The sequence below is a fragment of the Notechis scutatus genome, chromosome 1 (genome assembly GCF_049901735.1).
Source record: "Notechis scutatus isolate UNSWTSFEM ecotype Mainland chromosome 1, rNotScu1.2, whole genome shotgun sequence".
Taxonomy (NCBI): domain Eukaryota; kingdom Metazoa; phylum Chordata; class Lepidosauria; order Squamata; family Elapidae; genus Notechis; species Notechis scutatus.
In genome coordinates, this window is record NC_142009.1 from 148,492,836 (window position 1) to 148,508,619 (window position 15,784).

Consider the following 15,784-nt stretch of genomic DNA (forward strand, 5'->3'; position numbering starts at 1 on the left):
GGTGACTTTGGGCCAATCACTTTCAGCCCAACTCACCAAACAAAATTACTTGGGGAAAAGAGGAAGAGGGAGCATTAAACTTGCTGTCTTCAAAAATAAGACATAAGACATAAGAATTTATTTGTCATTACACTCACAAGCGGGTGCAACGAAATGAGGTGCTCTTCCACAAAGTAAAACTGGACAAACACCACTAAAAGAAAAAAATTGAACTAAACACAACCAACCATACAATAATCTCTATGCAATTTAAAAATGTAAATACCCCATTACTCTCAGCCATTTAAATTCCACAAAAATCTTATGACCCCGCATTCAAACTCAAAACTGCACTTGGATAAAAACTGTTCTTAAATCTGGTCGTCCTTGTTCTTAATACCCTAAATCTCCTTCTCGATGGTAATAGTTCAAAGAGCTGATGTCCCGGATGAGAGGCGTATCCTGCGATGGAACCTTTAATACCATGAAACATCAACATTTGCCTATCCTAGGTGCTTGGGAAGAACTTGGTAAATTTGAAAAAAAATCCCAAATCCAGTTTGAACATCTGGCTGACTGTGTGACCAACCATAATAATACAGATAGTAGTCAGGTTACTACCGTTTGTTCAGTGACTGTTCAAAGTTACAACTGTTCTGAACAAGTGGTACTTATGGCCGGTCCTCTGGCCACTGCTACATCCCCACAGAACTGCAATCTGTGTGCTTGGTTCCTGGCTTGCAGTAAGTTGCAGTGAACTGCAGTCACGTGATGACAATTTCCAATGTTCCCTGCTAATTTCACACTACCAAAGTCAATGGGGAAGCCGGTAGGAAGTCGGAAGTTGCAATCACATTAGGTTCTTAACAATGGCAAATGGGATTGCCAGAACTGCCATTCTACATGCATGGTCACATGATGTAATGCTTTATGACTGTATTGCTTTCTTTTAAAAATTCTGGTCTCAATTACTGACAAGAGAGAACCATCAATAATAATAATAATAATAATAATAATAATAATAATAATAATAATAATAATAATAATAATAATAATAATAATAATAATAATAATAATAAATAGATCTTGGGGAAGGACTTTGTATAGGTGGATAAAACTTCCCAGTCCAGTCTAAACATCTGGCTGACTGTGTGATGACCCATAATAATACTTCAATAAGCAGAAACTTTCAAACATACAGGTAGTCCTTGACTTACGGCCACAATTAAGCCCCAAATTTCTGTTGCTAAGAGAAACATTTGTTAAGTGAGTTTGCCCCAATTTTTATGACCTTTCTTGCCAGTGTTGTTAAGTGAATCACTACAGTTGTTAAATCAGTCAAACTTTTGTTAAATGAATCTGCATTCCCCATTGACTTTGCTTGTCAGAAGGCCGCAAAAGCAGATCACATGACCCCCAGGACCTTGCAACCGTCATAAATGTGAGTCTATTGCCCAGAGTCTGAATTTTGATCGCATGACCATGGAGATGCTACAACGGTCATAAGTATGAAAACTGGTCATAAGTTGCTTTTTTTCAGTGCCGTTGTAAATTCAGTCACTAAATGAAACTGTTGTAAGTTGAGAACTACTTGTATTTTGTATGCTTTAAAGCAGGGGTTGCCAATCTTTTGGACCTCAGGGACCACCAAACTCATAATTTTAAATCCTGGGGACCACTAATATGAATTTTGACTGACGGTAGCTTGCTGACGTTGGTGGGAGAGAGAGAGAGATAGAGATAGATCTGATCTAACTTCTCTCTCCCCTCCCTCCCCTCCCTCCCCTCCCTCCCTCCCTCCCTCCCTCTCTCTCTCTCTCTCTCTCTCTCTCTCTCTCTCACACACACACACACACACACAAACACACAGAGGCAGGGGTGGGATTCAAATTTCTTAACAACCGGTTCTGTGGGTGTGGCCTAATTTGTGGGTGTAGTTTGGTGGTCATGTGACTAGCAAGGCATGGCTTGTATGTACATATTATAAATATTGATATAAATATTGATTTTTTTATAAAAAAGAGCAACTTTTACGCAAAATCAGGCAAAGCAGGCAGGCAGATTAAGTTGCTCACAGAATCACAGATTCACTTAGAGATCTGTGTTTCTGTCATCGGCTAGCTGAATCTGCACTGAAAGTTTTGGCTCTGCTTAAAAGCAGAGTTGAAGATCTAAACATTAGCTAGAAAGCAAGAAATCCAACTATTTCCTGCTTTCTAGCTAATCTAAATCTCCCAGCACAGCAAAACAGCTGATGGTTGGAAAAAGGAAAAATAGCAACTTAGCAGGCAAGTTTGCCAGATAAGGTGTGAGTGGGCAGGGAATGCGGGCCATGTGGGTGGCGCAGCCTTGTGTTCCTGCGCAGCCTGGATTAATTGCTTTGGGGGGGTGCTCTGAGGGTGACCCCAACATTTTTTCACGGACCTTCAGTGGGCCGTGGCCCACCGGTTGGCTGCTGCTGCTTTAAAGGACCGAGAGATATCTGGCTGGCCACATTTAGCAAGTGAATGCTAGATTAGAAGAGAATTGTGAGAACTAGCTGGGCTGCTCTTGCAGCTGCCACAGTTGAAGCAGAACAGCAATTGCCATGCCTGAGGCAGCCTGAGAACATTTAAGAAAAAGGCTCTATGCAATGTATAACATACAGCGTTTTCTTCCATGTCAGTTCACATGGATGTCAGTTTCTTGCTAAGGGGACAGGAGAGAGAATTTTGTGTTACTTCTCTCAATAGGCTGCAATCTGAGGTAACCAAACAATTCAATAGTGGTGGTGGTGGTGGTAGTGGTTCTTCCAACTGTTTGTCCACTTGCTTTTGTATCATGGGTACCTATGTGTTGTGGTCCACCAGCAGCCTGTGGGGAAGGCAGCAGAGTCAGACAGTGAGGAGGAACATGGACCAGTCCGGGAGTCTAGGGAGGACTTGGACGAGGGTCCTGAGTCTGATACAGAGATGGGGCCAGGGCCATCTGGGAGTTATGTGCTGACTCCGGAGCCTCCAGAATCTGATAGCAGCAAGGCAGAAGAACAAGGGGAGCCTGTTCCCAGTGTGCGTATGTGCAGAGCTGCCAGAAGGCAAGAACACTTAAGACAAAAGGGGAGACTCGGGAGTAAGACTTGGAGTTGATTGGCCTTCCCATAAGACATAAAGGAGGAGCAAAGGGACAGGAGCCTTTGCAGGAAGCAACTATGTTTGCTCTGTTCGGATTAAACCTTGAAGCTCTGTGTGGACTTTGTACTCCGTTTGACTTTTTACAGTTAATTTGGCACTTTAGTTGTTGGCAGCAATTCAAAGGAGAGAAAGGTGGGTGCTTATCTCGAGAGACTGTTTGGGACTCATTACAGGCTGGGAATGAACATAATTCCCAGCCGTTGAAATAAAAAGAGGGTTGTTTGAACTAAGCGTGTGATTAATTATGGTCTCAGGAAGCCTTGGTCAGAACACTAGGTCTTACAGCAAAGCTATCCATACACAATGCCACAAAGGGTTTCGCTGATCAGCTGGCCTGATGCTGATCAGGGCTGAGAATGAGTGATTTCCCGAAGGTCACCCAGCTGGCTTCTGTGTGTATGGGAAGTCTGGGAACTTCTCTTTCCCTGCTTCCAGTCCAGGACCTTTGCCACTGCATCATACTGGCTTTCTTAGCCAAGAAGTTCAAACAAAAATCCACCTTTGTCAGGAATAATTACCCTTAGCCAAAGCATAATTGATTTCTAGGCCTTGAGTTCTCTAGAACTTCCATCCTCCTTGGTTTAATTTTGGAAGCGGAGATGAGACTAAGAAAAATTATGAAAAAAAAACCTAATAGGATCATGTAGAATGCCCATAGAGCACAAAACAGAACAAGTTATCTTAAAAAAAAAACCACCCCACTTTGCCAGATACTAGTATACTAGAATGCAGGAATGTGCACTTGCATTTTCATGTCAGTATTGATTCCTGGTGACTGCCTGCTTTAGTCCTTGCAGGTTAGGGTTAGCTTCGACAGCATGAAGGATTCAGGAATATTGTTTGGTCACTTGGCCAACCATAAAGTAAGGGAGAGCATCAGCAATGAGGGAAATTGCACAATAGATCTGACTGGAGAAGGTAGGTAGGTAGGTAGGTAGGTAGGTAGGTAGGTAGGTAGATAGATAGATAGATAGATAGATAGATAGATAGATAGATAGATAGATAGATAGATAGATAGATAGATAGATAGATGATGGATGATAGGTAGGTAGGTAGGTAGGTAGGTAGGTAGGTAGATAGATAGATAGATAGATAGATAGATAGATAGATAGATAGATAGATAGATAGATGATAGATAGATGATGGATGATAGATATAGATAGATAGATAGATAGATAGATAGATAGATAGATGATAGATAGATGATGGATGATAGATATAGATAGATAGATAGATAGATAGATAGATAGATAGATGATAGATAGATAGATAGATGATAGATAGATGATGGATGATAGATATAGATAGATAGATAGATAGATAGATAGATAGATAGATAGATAGATAGATAGATGATAGATAGATGATGGATGATAGATATAGATAGATAGATAGATAGATAGATAGATAGATAGATAGATAGATGATAGATAGATGATAGATAGATGATGGATGATAGATATAGATAGATAGATAGATAGATAGATAGATAGATAGATAGATAGATGATAGATAGATGATAGATAGATGATGGATGATAGATATAGATAGATAGATAGATAGATAGATAGATAGATAGATAGATGATAGATAGATTAGAATTCTTTATTGGCCAAGTGTGATTGGACACACAAGGAATTTGTCTTGGTGCATATCAAGATCCCTTGAAGAGTTCAGGAACAGACTGTATCCTGCAAAGCTGGGCAGCAGAAGATCCAACCAGAAGGGATTAAGCATCCAGGGAAAGAATGGAACTGCTACTGGAGACTTTTGCAGAGACTGCTGTGGACATTTATTTTGCAAGAAAGGGGAGGAGAGATGGATCGTTTACATATGTCCTCCTGCTCTTTTGGAAATGTTCTGTGCAGTACTTTTAAGGGGACGGTTGTGTGTAAATTGCTATCCGGGCAGGTCTGTCTGCAGAGCATTAAGGAGATTATCTCATGGACTTCAACAGCTTGCCTATTTCTTCTACCTGCATGATACTGTCTATATATTTGGGTTGGCGTTGTTTTCCTAAGGCAAGTGGTCCAAAAGTTGCTTTTGTTGGTTTGAAACCATGGCTTAAATATTTTTTTCTTAGGGGATGACCAAGAGGGAGTCTTATGTTCTTTATAGCAGACCCCACCTCGACCCCAAAGATCTGGCAATAGATTTTGTTTAAAGTGAAAGTCATCGGAATTACAGGTTTCTGCTTGGAAGACATTTCCTCAAACCTTTGCAGTTGCTGGGTTAAATACGAGCTATATTTATTTACAGATGGGTTTTTTTTAAAAAAATATTTAATTGGTGGATACTATTACTAGTCTTAATGTTAGCCTAGTAATGTTAATCTATATATATATAAAAGTGAAATACCAGTCATGCATCATCACAAAATCTCCAGAACCGTAAAGCCTACAAGCTTGAAATTTGGCACTTATCTTCCTCTTGGCTTCTAGGTGGCTCACTAAGAAAGGATTTTCCGAAATGACCATCAGAGCATTAGTATTTCATATATTGTTATTAACATGCTCTGATGCTAAGGAGTTCTACTCCCCCTCCCCACCTGAAAAAAAATCTGTTCCAAATGCAAAACACAAGCACAGGAGAGGAGTTTCAGTTTCAGAGCAGCAACCAGCTTTAGTACCGAACAGTTGAGCTAAGGCACGACCAGGCTCCTTGCTGTCTCCTTGCTCACACAGCTTCAGTTTCCATGTTTCAGTTTCTAAACAGCTCTCAACTCTCTCACTCACTGACAGGACGCTAGCCAGATGAATACCAATGGATGCTGGTAGGCAGAGGCACAATTTTTCCCCTTATTTTCCTCCCCCAAAACTAAGTCCAATCCAGAGGTGGTATTCAGCAATTCTGACCAATTCCGGAGAACCGGTAGCAAAAATTTTGAGTAGTTTGGAGAACCGGCAAATCCCACCTCTGACTGGAGATTTTACAGTCTCCTTCCCCTGCCATGCCCACCAAACCACGCCCACAGAACTGGTAGTAAAAAGAAATCGAATCCCACCACTGGCTCGATCACATAGTTTCGTAGTGAAGCACGGTTATAGAGCTAGTACCTTGATATAACTTGATAAGCACACAGAGATTGCCATAAAAATCAGTGAAGGTAATCAACTGACAATTTTTTACTGATAGCTAACTCTGAAATTCATTTATATATGATAATAAGACTGAATATCTGCAGAAAATTTACAATATGGGAATAGAAAGAAGAAGCTCACCTTCTCCAGTTCTTACACATCAGCATTATTTTAGAAAGATATAAAATAGGATGCTGCCATTTCCTAAATGATCTTCTAAAAACGATTATTCAGAATACCCAAATTGGTTCTTTCTAATCTATATCAGAATCAGTCTTGGGAGGGAAAAAAAATATGAGCCATACTCTTCAAAGCAAGTATCACAGCAATATTTACACTGTTTTTAATCCAATTTGCTTCTGAACTTTTAGAATTCAGTAAACAGCAATCTTTATGTCTCTTCACCCCCCCACCCTTTTTTTACAAGTCTTGTCTCATTTTTTAAATCTGCTAATACTTGACAGTCCCAAATATGTACCTATGTAGATGAATGATTCCAAAAAAGAAAGCGGGGTGGGGGGAGAAAATAATAAGCCTTTTGCGAAAAGAGTAATTTTCAGCACTGTGCAAAGCAAGCAAGCTCGTAACAACTCCACGGTGGATGGGTGGGTAGGTGGGTGGGGGATTTAGAAACAGGCTCATGATGTAGCACAATTACAAATAATTATAGCAGTGAATTTATTTAATCAATCAATTTCAGTGGTAAAGTGTGAGGCAGGGGTGGACAAAGCAGAAGCTCCATTCAGAGTTTAGTTACTAGTTTCACTGCTGGCTGCCAGCCAGAAGTCCCCTGATCCATGTTAGTTAAATGCACATTAATCTGAATTTGGCAGTGTAATCAAGGACCCAACTGAACTGTGAAATTGAATTCTGCAGTGGAACTTCGTTTGACCATTTTATGCTAAGGCTGTAGGGAGGAGCGATAGGGGAAGCCTGCTGCGGCATCAATTTATCTCCGTGGGTTGCTGCACAGCGGGGGAACAACCGAGTTCCGCCTAGCACAGGAAAAGAGATGCACAACAAGAATTGGCTCTGTTTAACCACCTCTGGAGATTCCTTCATTGGTCCTTCTTCTTCTTAATTTCTTAGGAAGTTTTGATGAGAAAAGGATTTCCCTGGCTCTCGGAAGCTGTTCTGAAAGCTAAAACCAATGGGTATATTGGCCACTTTATTTTAAAGACCGTTCATTCATCAGTACTGAAACAAATATGTCTATTATCCTCTAACTATATCTTGGAGTAGCAAATTTCTGAGGCATAAATAAATTGGAAATGAAAAATAGATGCATATGAGAATTGTACGTCAACCTTTTAGGAACAGCTCAGAATATTTTGTGAAAGGATGATGATGAATGATGATGATGATGATAATAATAATAATAATAATAATAATAATAATAATAATAATAATAATAATAATAATAATAGTCTAAGACAGGCCAAGAATTTTATCTGGGTTAGAAGAAATGAAGCTGACTGCCAGAGGCAGTGAAGTCTTGATGGCTGCTCTGCTGATAACCCTTTAGAACAATATTCTAACTCTATGGTTCAAGCGGCAGAGTATCTTGGTTCCATAAACAAAAATATTTACTTACAATACTTTTTTTGATCCCATATTCTGTCACCATGAATGAAAAGCACTACATTGAAAACTAAGCACTGTCAGTTTGCTTGCATCATTCTGTTCTGGGTTGGAGGGGAATACTATAATTAGATATTTTTAAACAAAGCTCCCAGTTTGGGACATCACCTAGACATTACTTTCCAAACTACTCTCTGTAACCATAAGTGGAAATCTGGAAACTACAAGAAGAAGAAAATAAGGTCCTGAACCTGCACTGCATAATCCTGAGCAAATATGATGGAATCTATATTTAAATAGATCACACAGCAAGTCACTACAACTTTTTGTTGCTTTAATAACAAAGACTGTGGGAAAGGACACCTTATCCAAAAGAAGTTACATATTTATGCTTTTGGCTTTTGCAGGATTGCCCTGTCATGTGGTTTTGGACTACACCTTTGGATACTATTATACAGCATTTTTGTTTGGCAGTGATTTATAATTTTTTTTTGGAAGAGATAAAGCAATGGTCTGTTTTTTTTCCAACCTGGCTCCATTGCATTACATGCAGTTCTGTATCTTAAAAATTAATGGTTGTGCAGATTAAGAAAACTGTAATATAGAGAACAGACTGGATTGTGTTCCTTCTGCCTCCTCTGTAAAAGCCTTAACTCTTGGATCTCATGATCAAATCAATCCCTCTGCCCATTAGTGATCTGACATGTAGTTTAATAAATGTCAGAATTATTCTGCATGAAAGTCTTCAGGAAAAAAATAAAAAGCTACTGTTAAGATACTTTCATTCATACTTTTTACAGATGTTATTTTCTGTAATGTATGCAGTAAAAAAAAACCTGTAAACAACCTAACAAGGTCCGGGCACAGATATCTATAACATTGCAAAGTCAATAACATGTACCATATTTATTGAATTTATATCCCACTGAAAGTGATAAGATCATGATGAGCTAGAATCGGACAAACACATACAATTAATATACCTTTCTAAGTATAAAATAGAAATAGAAATGAATGAAACTGCCCTAAGGAAAAGATAAGAAAAGTGAAAAAGAATCACTTTCTCAAATCCAGGTCAATGAAGCAGATTAAATTCTGACAAGACATCCATCAAAGTCACAGCAGTGAGACTGAACATGCTGGGGCAGAAACAGCTGTAAGGCTTGGTGTTAAAGGAGCTCAAATGCATCTGCTTATTCTCCTTGGCACAAAGGCTTTCTCATTTGCAATTCTACATAAGCTGCCCTCAAAGTAAGTCTCATAGAATTCAGCAGCACGTCCTTGTGGGTAGAGGTGCACAGATTGGTCCTGCTAAGCAGTGGATAGGCCCCTGGTGCTTGAATAATTCCAGGTTTTTTGGAGCTAGGTAGGGAAAAATATGGATAGGAAAGCAGCAAGAAAAGGAACAGATTAAGAGACCTCAAAGAAATAAGGTGCGGGAGATGCCCGCAAAGTAACATGAGCCTAGCAAATCCTAACACAAATGAAGCACTCATCCACAAATTTAGCCAGTATAAATTACATTTCTTCACACCGGACTGAAAAATGGACAACGGATGTCAATTCCACTCAAAGCTGACTTGTTCAATTAAACAAAATTAACTGCTGCTTTTTTCCTCCATAATGGGTTCACACAACTTCCTCTGTCGCTTGACAGAAAAAAAGGAGCGTGTTCTTTTTGACTGGCTATACTGCCTGTGATAAAACATGGCTAGGTCTGTATACTTCATTGCAGGCTCAGCTGAAACATGAAGCTGACTTAAAATAGCTTAAAAAAACTAATGCTCTGAACAAGTCGTGACAAAGATTTGGGATTTGCTGGCTGATGATGTGGGACTTGCTGTGGGCTTAGACAGCTTTAAAAAGGAATTAGTCAACTACCTCAAGGGTGAATGTGTCTGGTGCTATCAAGAGTTATTAGCCATGGCAGCCAGATACATGGGTTGAGTTTTGACAAGAAAGTACTTCTTTGAATTCCAATCAGAAAAGTAAATCTGCCAGCTTTCTGCTCTGATCATGCGTTTTCTGAAGGTATCAGAGCAGCCATGTTGGAAACAGGTTGGCAATTCTATCATAGTTGTTCCATGTAAGACTGCAGGCCATAGATAGTGATTGACCAAATACTTCACAAGCAATTCCACAAAGCCCTCCAAGATGCTTCCACCAAACACATTTTCTGTGAGATGGAAGGGAAATTATTAGACATATAGGAGTGGGGAGTGGGAGTTAAATACCTTAACTGTATTTAATTTTGGAGTGTAGGTCCTGGCACACTAAAGTAAATGTAGCCCTTGACTTGAAAACAGTTAGCTAGCTCTAGACTAGGGGTGTCAAATTCGCGGCGTCACGACATATTGTGACTTTTGCCCCCTTCGCTAAACCGGGAGTGGGTGTGGCCAGCACGTGACTCATTCAGCCTGTGGACTGCAAATTTGACATCCCTGCTCTAGACTGTGTGGGTTTTTGCTCTGAAGATGAGATTCCTTTTATTATTCTTTGGGGTGGCATCAGCTCACAATGCCCTAGACTGAATCTGATAAATCAACTCTTGCTGTGGAAAGATCCCATTGAGTTCAATAGTATTAACTCAGATAACATGAGATAACAACACGAAAAGCTTCTTCCATAGTCTTATCTACCTGGCTTACAGGGACACAGTGATAATTTAGAAATCACCAGCAAACATATGCTTGTGCTAGAAAGTAAATATTCATTGTGCATGGTTTAACATTTATTCTGTGACAATGTCTGGGCCTGTTCTAGTATTTTGTGAGGAAAAATTAGTTTCAAAATAGAAAAGTGTCAGTATGATGGCGATGATGATCTATTGGAAAATGTAGGGGTAGATTTATTGATGAGGGTGTAGAATTGTTGAATCTTTTGGGGAAAGTAAAATCCAAAATGACTAGGACAAGTAAATCTTAACTAATGAGCTGAACAAGTATGGGACTTGTCTGTTGTTTAACAACTCACAAAGTATCATCACTAGCTTAATTTCATTTCAACATTCATTCATGATTCATTCCTGCACACATATTTGAGTCCGAGTAGAAGCCTGATCAAAGACTGGTTGCAATTGTCAGACAAGACTGAATAAAAAGCAGATACTTTATAAAATGATATCCCAATATGAGATTTATTTGGGGAAAAGATTGTGCCCTGAAACTTTCCCCTTTTTTCTCTATTGAACAATGCCTCATAAAAAGCAGGATGTTTGCCATATCTAGCATCTATAAGCTAAACTAAACAATTCAGCCAATTTAGCTATGGCAGTTGGGTGCTTACTATAACAAGGGATATTGTGGGAATCAAGTAGATTTGCATTTATAATTCCCCTAAGTTAACCACCTTCTTTCTGATTTTATCCAGATTATTTTCTCCTAAGAGAAATGTATGATAGTTTGTGCAAATGTATGATAGTTTTATGTATGATAGTTTGTGCAAATGCTTCCAAGAAATAAGTATGAGGGAAAACAAGAGTAGTCACTTTGATTCAAGCCAGTTGAATATTTCAACTCTTTATAAAACATATATTATGTATTATCTGCATCTTAAACCTCATCCAAACATAAACTAAGATGCACAACTAAGCCTGCAGCAATTTGAAAAATAGGTAGCTTAAAAAGCATTTAATCATATACATATTGGCATGTATAACTGGAAACAACACAGGGATATCTGAAGTGCCAGGAAGCTATTAATCCACAAGGAAAAAATATGAGAAAATTCCTAGAAATGGACTTGTTCCATATATTTCTATTGCTTATCATATCTAGCCTATCAACTAGATATTTCTACTTAGTACCTGTATTAATTTGATTTGACTTCTGTTCCATATTTGGAAAAAGCAGGAATACTGCATTCTCTTCATTGTACCACAATGACAAGGATTTAAAACGAGAAAACTTTCATGTTAACTCATGTCAGTTTTCTGGGAGACAAACCCTCTTTGGGACTGAGGCACTGCGGTGATTACCCAAGGAAAACGCCGTGTTTAAAATACTGAAATTATAGTAAGGTTGAAAATGTGGACCTATATAAATTTACCTTTGGAACGCCTGCTGTTGTTTCCGACAATCGTGGGTAGGTGTAGGAGCTGTAGGAATACCCTTGCTGATTGGACTTAAAAGCACTTGCTCCGTAGGGCATGATTGGCTCTTGAAGGCCAGACCCTGACCTTGACCTTTGCCTCATTGCTGGTTGAGGACTTGCCCGGCTCACATAGGAGGATTTTGGCCTTTTGTCGTACTCATCCTTGGACCACTCACTGTCACTGTATTCTAGTCCTTCTCTGGAGTATTGACTGTGAAGAGAAGTTCTAGAGAGAGCATAATGAAAAGGCTCTTTATAATCCAAAGAAGAATGACTAGGCGCCCTCTGATACTCCAGCTTCAGGCCACCGTACTCATTCAGTTTACTTTTTGTTTCCAAGGAAGTGCGATAATCTGGTAAGAATCTAGAGATGTCAGACTTCAAAGGCTTGGCTTCAGAAAAATACATCTCACTGGGTTTCAGCTTGGCCAGGTGTCCATTTTGCTTTACAGCACAGCTCCCTTGGGAATATCTATCTGCTTCTTCCCCACGAAGGCATCTGTCTCTGTACCTTTCAACAAAGAGATCAGTACCTGTTTCTGACTCGCTGGAATACTGGGAATAGGTGACAAAGCCATTTTCTTGCTGGTGGATTTCTAGATGGTTGGAGGATCTCAGGTGAGGCGTGGGAGGACTCTCCTTCCGAAGTGAGTTGGAACGGGTCACGGAGATATTGTCAAATTCTTCTAGCAAGCCATTGATTGAAGCATCCCTGCAAGGTTTATTTCCTCTAACGATGGTCTGGGAAGAGAAGATAGCTTTTGATTAAAGGCTGCCTTTGATTTAATGCCACAGCGATAAAACCATTCAGCAGAGTCATTTCAGCAACATTGAAAAGAATACAGGGACAGTCCGTTATATCCTTTTATCGGGTGGAAAAATTTGGGGACAAAATGTCATTTCACCTCAAGGTGCATCACTGCATACTCTCAGTAACTCTGTCATCAACAATACTCTCATAAGAAATTACCATTTGATGTTAACCTAGGAATTTAACATTATTTCCTAGGATACTGAGAGGAAAAAAAAATCTATCTACTGATAGAATAGTAGATAGATTGTGATTCACTTCTGTAGGTCGTTCTATGGAAAGGAATAACTAAACAAATGGTGCATTACTGGTATTTCTTCCATAAACAGGGGAGAAAGAGAGGGAGGGAGGGAGAGAGAGATTTTTCTGCACTGCTATGGCGCAGTGGTTAGAGTGCAGTATTGCAAAATACTTCTGCAGCCAGCTGCCTACAATTTGGCAGTTCAAATCCCACCAGGCTCAAGGTTGACTCAGCCTTCCATCCTTCCAAGGTGAGTAAAATGAGGACTCGGGCTGTTAGGGGCAATATGCTGATTCTGTAAAACACTTAGAGAGGGCTGTGAAGCACTACAAAGCGGTATGTAAGTCTAAGCCTATAATATCTCAAAACTAGTTTTAAACTTTCTTTTCAATTTGATCAAACTTTTCTTTTGACTTCATCAAGAAGAATTTTAGTTTCTTAAAGATCAAAGTGTAAATAACATGCAGCTATAGAAAATTATCTTGGATTAAACATGTAATATATTTAATTTAGGCAGGCACCAGGAATCCATGATTTTCTAAATATTCTTCAAAGATTTTCTAAAGAGTTCAAAGATTTCTGCCCATCCTGCATAAAGATCAGGAAGGGTGGGACCAGGGGTGTCTGCAGAGGAGGCCAACAATATCAAAATTGCAGGTGTGACCAGACACTGAAAGCTCTATCCCTTTTGATGTGATACAGGAGATCCACATTTCAAAGGACAGGACTTTGATTGCCAGTCTTGTCCATCATTTTGATGCTCTTGACCTTCCTTGTGGATACTTCTGGGTGGAAGTTACCCTATAATAATAATTAGAGTTCCAAAGGTACTGCACATCTGACCAATAACACCGATAACAAGATTTTTATCCAAGACTGCTAATTGGCTAATTAGAGCAGTGATCTGATTCGGTATATTTATTTATTTTATTTATTTATTTGTAAAATTTATTAGGCACCCAGAGTCACTTTGGATGGCTTTACAATATTAAAAGATAAAACTACATAATTTACTGGTAATCTCTCTCTCTCTCTCTCTCTCTCTCTCTCTCTCTCTAATACTATAAAATTGACCTCGCTAAAAAGATAGGGGGAGGGAATATGATGCGAGGAGGAGGAGAGGGCGGGGTCTGTTGTTAATCAATTCATGACTCATATTAAGTCGTTCGTATGAAAATGTAACTCTGTTTGGATAAACTGTACACAGTTTATAGTTAAATAGGATTCCAGCCAACCATTCTTGGAGCAAGCAAACTCAAATGAACTTCATGGCTACCCGTGACTTTCAGTAAGAATGGAGGTGACACAACCATGTGGCTAGCATTTCCACCCTTCTATTTCACTGCATTCATAGTTCGAATAGTGTCCTTAATATTAATATATTTCCCAGAAAAAAACTGCCTATCTAACCTAGATAGCCCGGAACTTTCTACTCATGGGGCTCACCTTGGAGGACTGGACCTAAAACACAACTCCTCTCTTATGGAACAGCCTACTTCCTTAAGCAAGAATACATTCCCATGGTTTTTTTCTCTCGGCAGTATATATATATATATATATTAAATTTTTATCCATGTGGTTAACCTATCAACCAGCTTTTTTTTTTTTTTTTTAGAAAATGTGAAATTGGCAATTTTTTTACTAAATTTCAGCAACATGATCTTGGGGCATGGGCTTCAAAGGGACGTAGATGGTTTAATAGGGCATATGTACTGCAGATTGCCTGCCCTGATATAAGATGAGCAACAGCTAATGCACAACACATAGTTTATTTCCCTGCAATCCAATTCCAGACATAAGCTTCTTAGATTTAATTACTACTGAGTTGAATGGGATTTATTCCATAGTAGGTGGCACTTGCGAAAGTAGTTTCAAGATCTTGACAGAGGCACAAAAATATTTCACTGCATTCATAGTTTGAATAGTGTCCTTAATATCAATATCTTTCCCAGAAAGAAACCTTGGAGGAGCGGTTCCTATAATACAGCTCCTCTCTTATGGAACAACCTACTTCCTTAAGCAAGAATACATTCCATTGATCCTCAGAAGATGGTAAAAATCTTGCTCTTTTAGTAGGTCATGTATACATCGGGGGGGTGCCTTTGAATCCGTCTTGACTCTTGGAGAGTGTACCTGGACAACTCCCTACAATTTTCTGGGCAACATTTTTCCAGAAATGATTTGCCACTGCCTTCTTTCTAGGGCTGAAAAAAAATGATCGACTTGAAACCACCCAGCCTAAGCAGGACTAGAATTCACAATTCCCCAGTTTCTAGTCTGGTGCCTTAACCACTGCATCGAACTGTCTCTCCATGTACACAGAGAAAAATATCAGAGAAAAATATCTGTACTTTGAGTTCTAGTGGGCTGCAACAGTAGATGAATCCACAGATACACACATAAACAAACAAATAAATTCAAATAAAATTATCGATTTTCTGCTTCCTTCACTTAGGGCTATTTGTTTAAGTTAAAAAGTTTCTCTCTTGTGCCCTTGACTATTAATAATGGTGATAGTGATGACTGTTGAATAATACTGACAAAAAATGAGTTACGCTGTGTTTCAATACTAAATATAACTTAATATGCAGCTTTGGAGTAGATAACAATGGAACAAGGATATAGAAATAATTTAGTGGATATGATCATCGTGTAATAATTATAGAAACTCTGAAGTCTTAAACGTCTGGGAAGGAGACTTTTATGAAAACTGTCCTTGTATAAATACAATGCAATGACTAGCATACATCTCAAATAAAAGAGCAGAGGCATTAGTCAGAGATAGTGTGAGCCTCGGTAAGATCTGATATGAGTTCTTGTCTCATAGAGC

The 15,784-nt window shown here is 39.1% G+C and overlaps 1 protein-coding gene across 4 annotated transcripts in view; it reads right to left on the reverse strand.

The window, feature by feature from the left end:
* Positions 1–15,784, reverse strand: part of PAK5 (p21 (RAC1) activated kinase 5) — a 131,151-nt gene that overhangs the window by 21,626 nt on the left and 93,741 nt on the right. For all 4 annotated transcript variants that reach the window (XM_087948462.1, XM_026668410.2, XM_087948461.1 and 1 more), the window contains one exon: positions 11,858–12,643. In XM_087948462.1, coding sequence (XP_087804588.1) covers positions 11,858–12,643 — 786 coding nt within the window. The remainder of the gene's footprint in view (positions 1–11,857; positions 12,644–15,784) is intronic.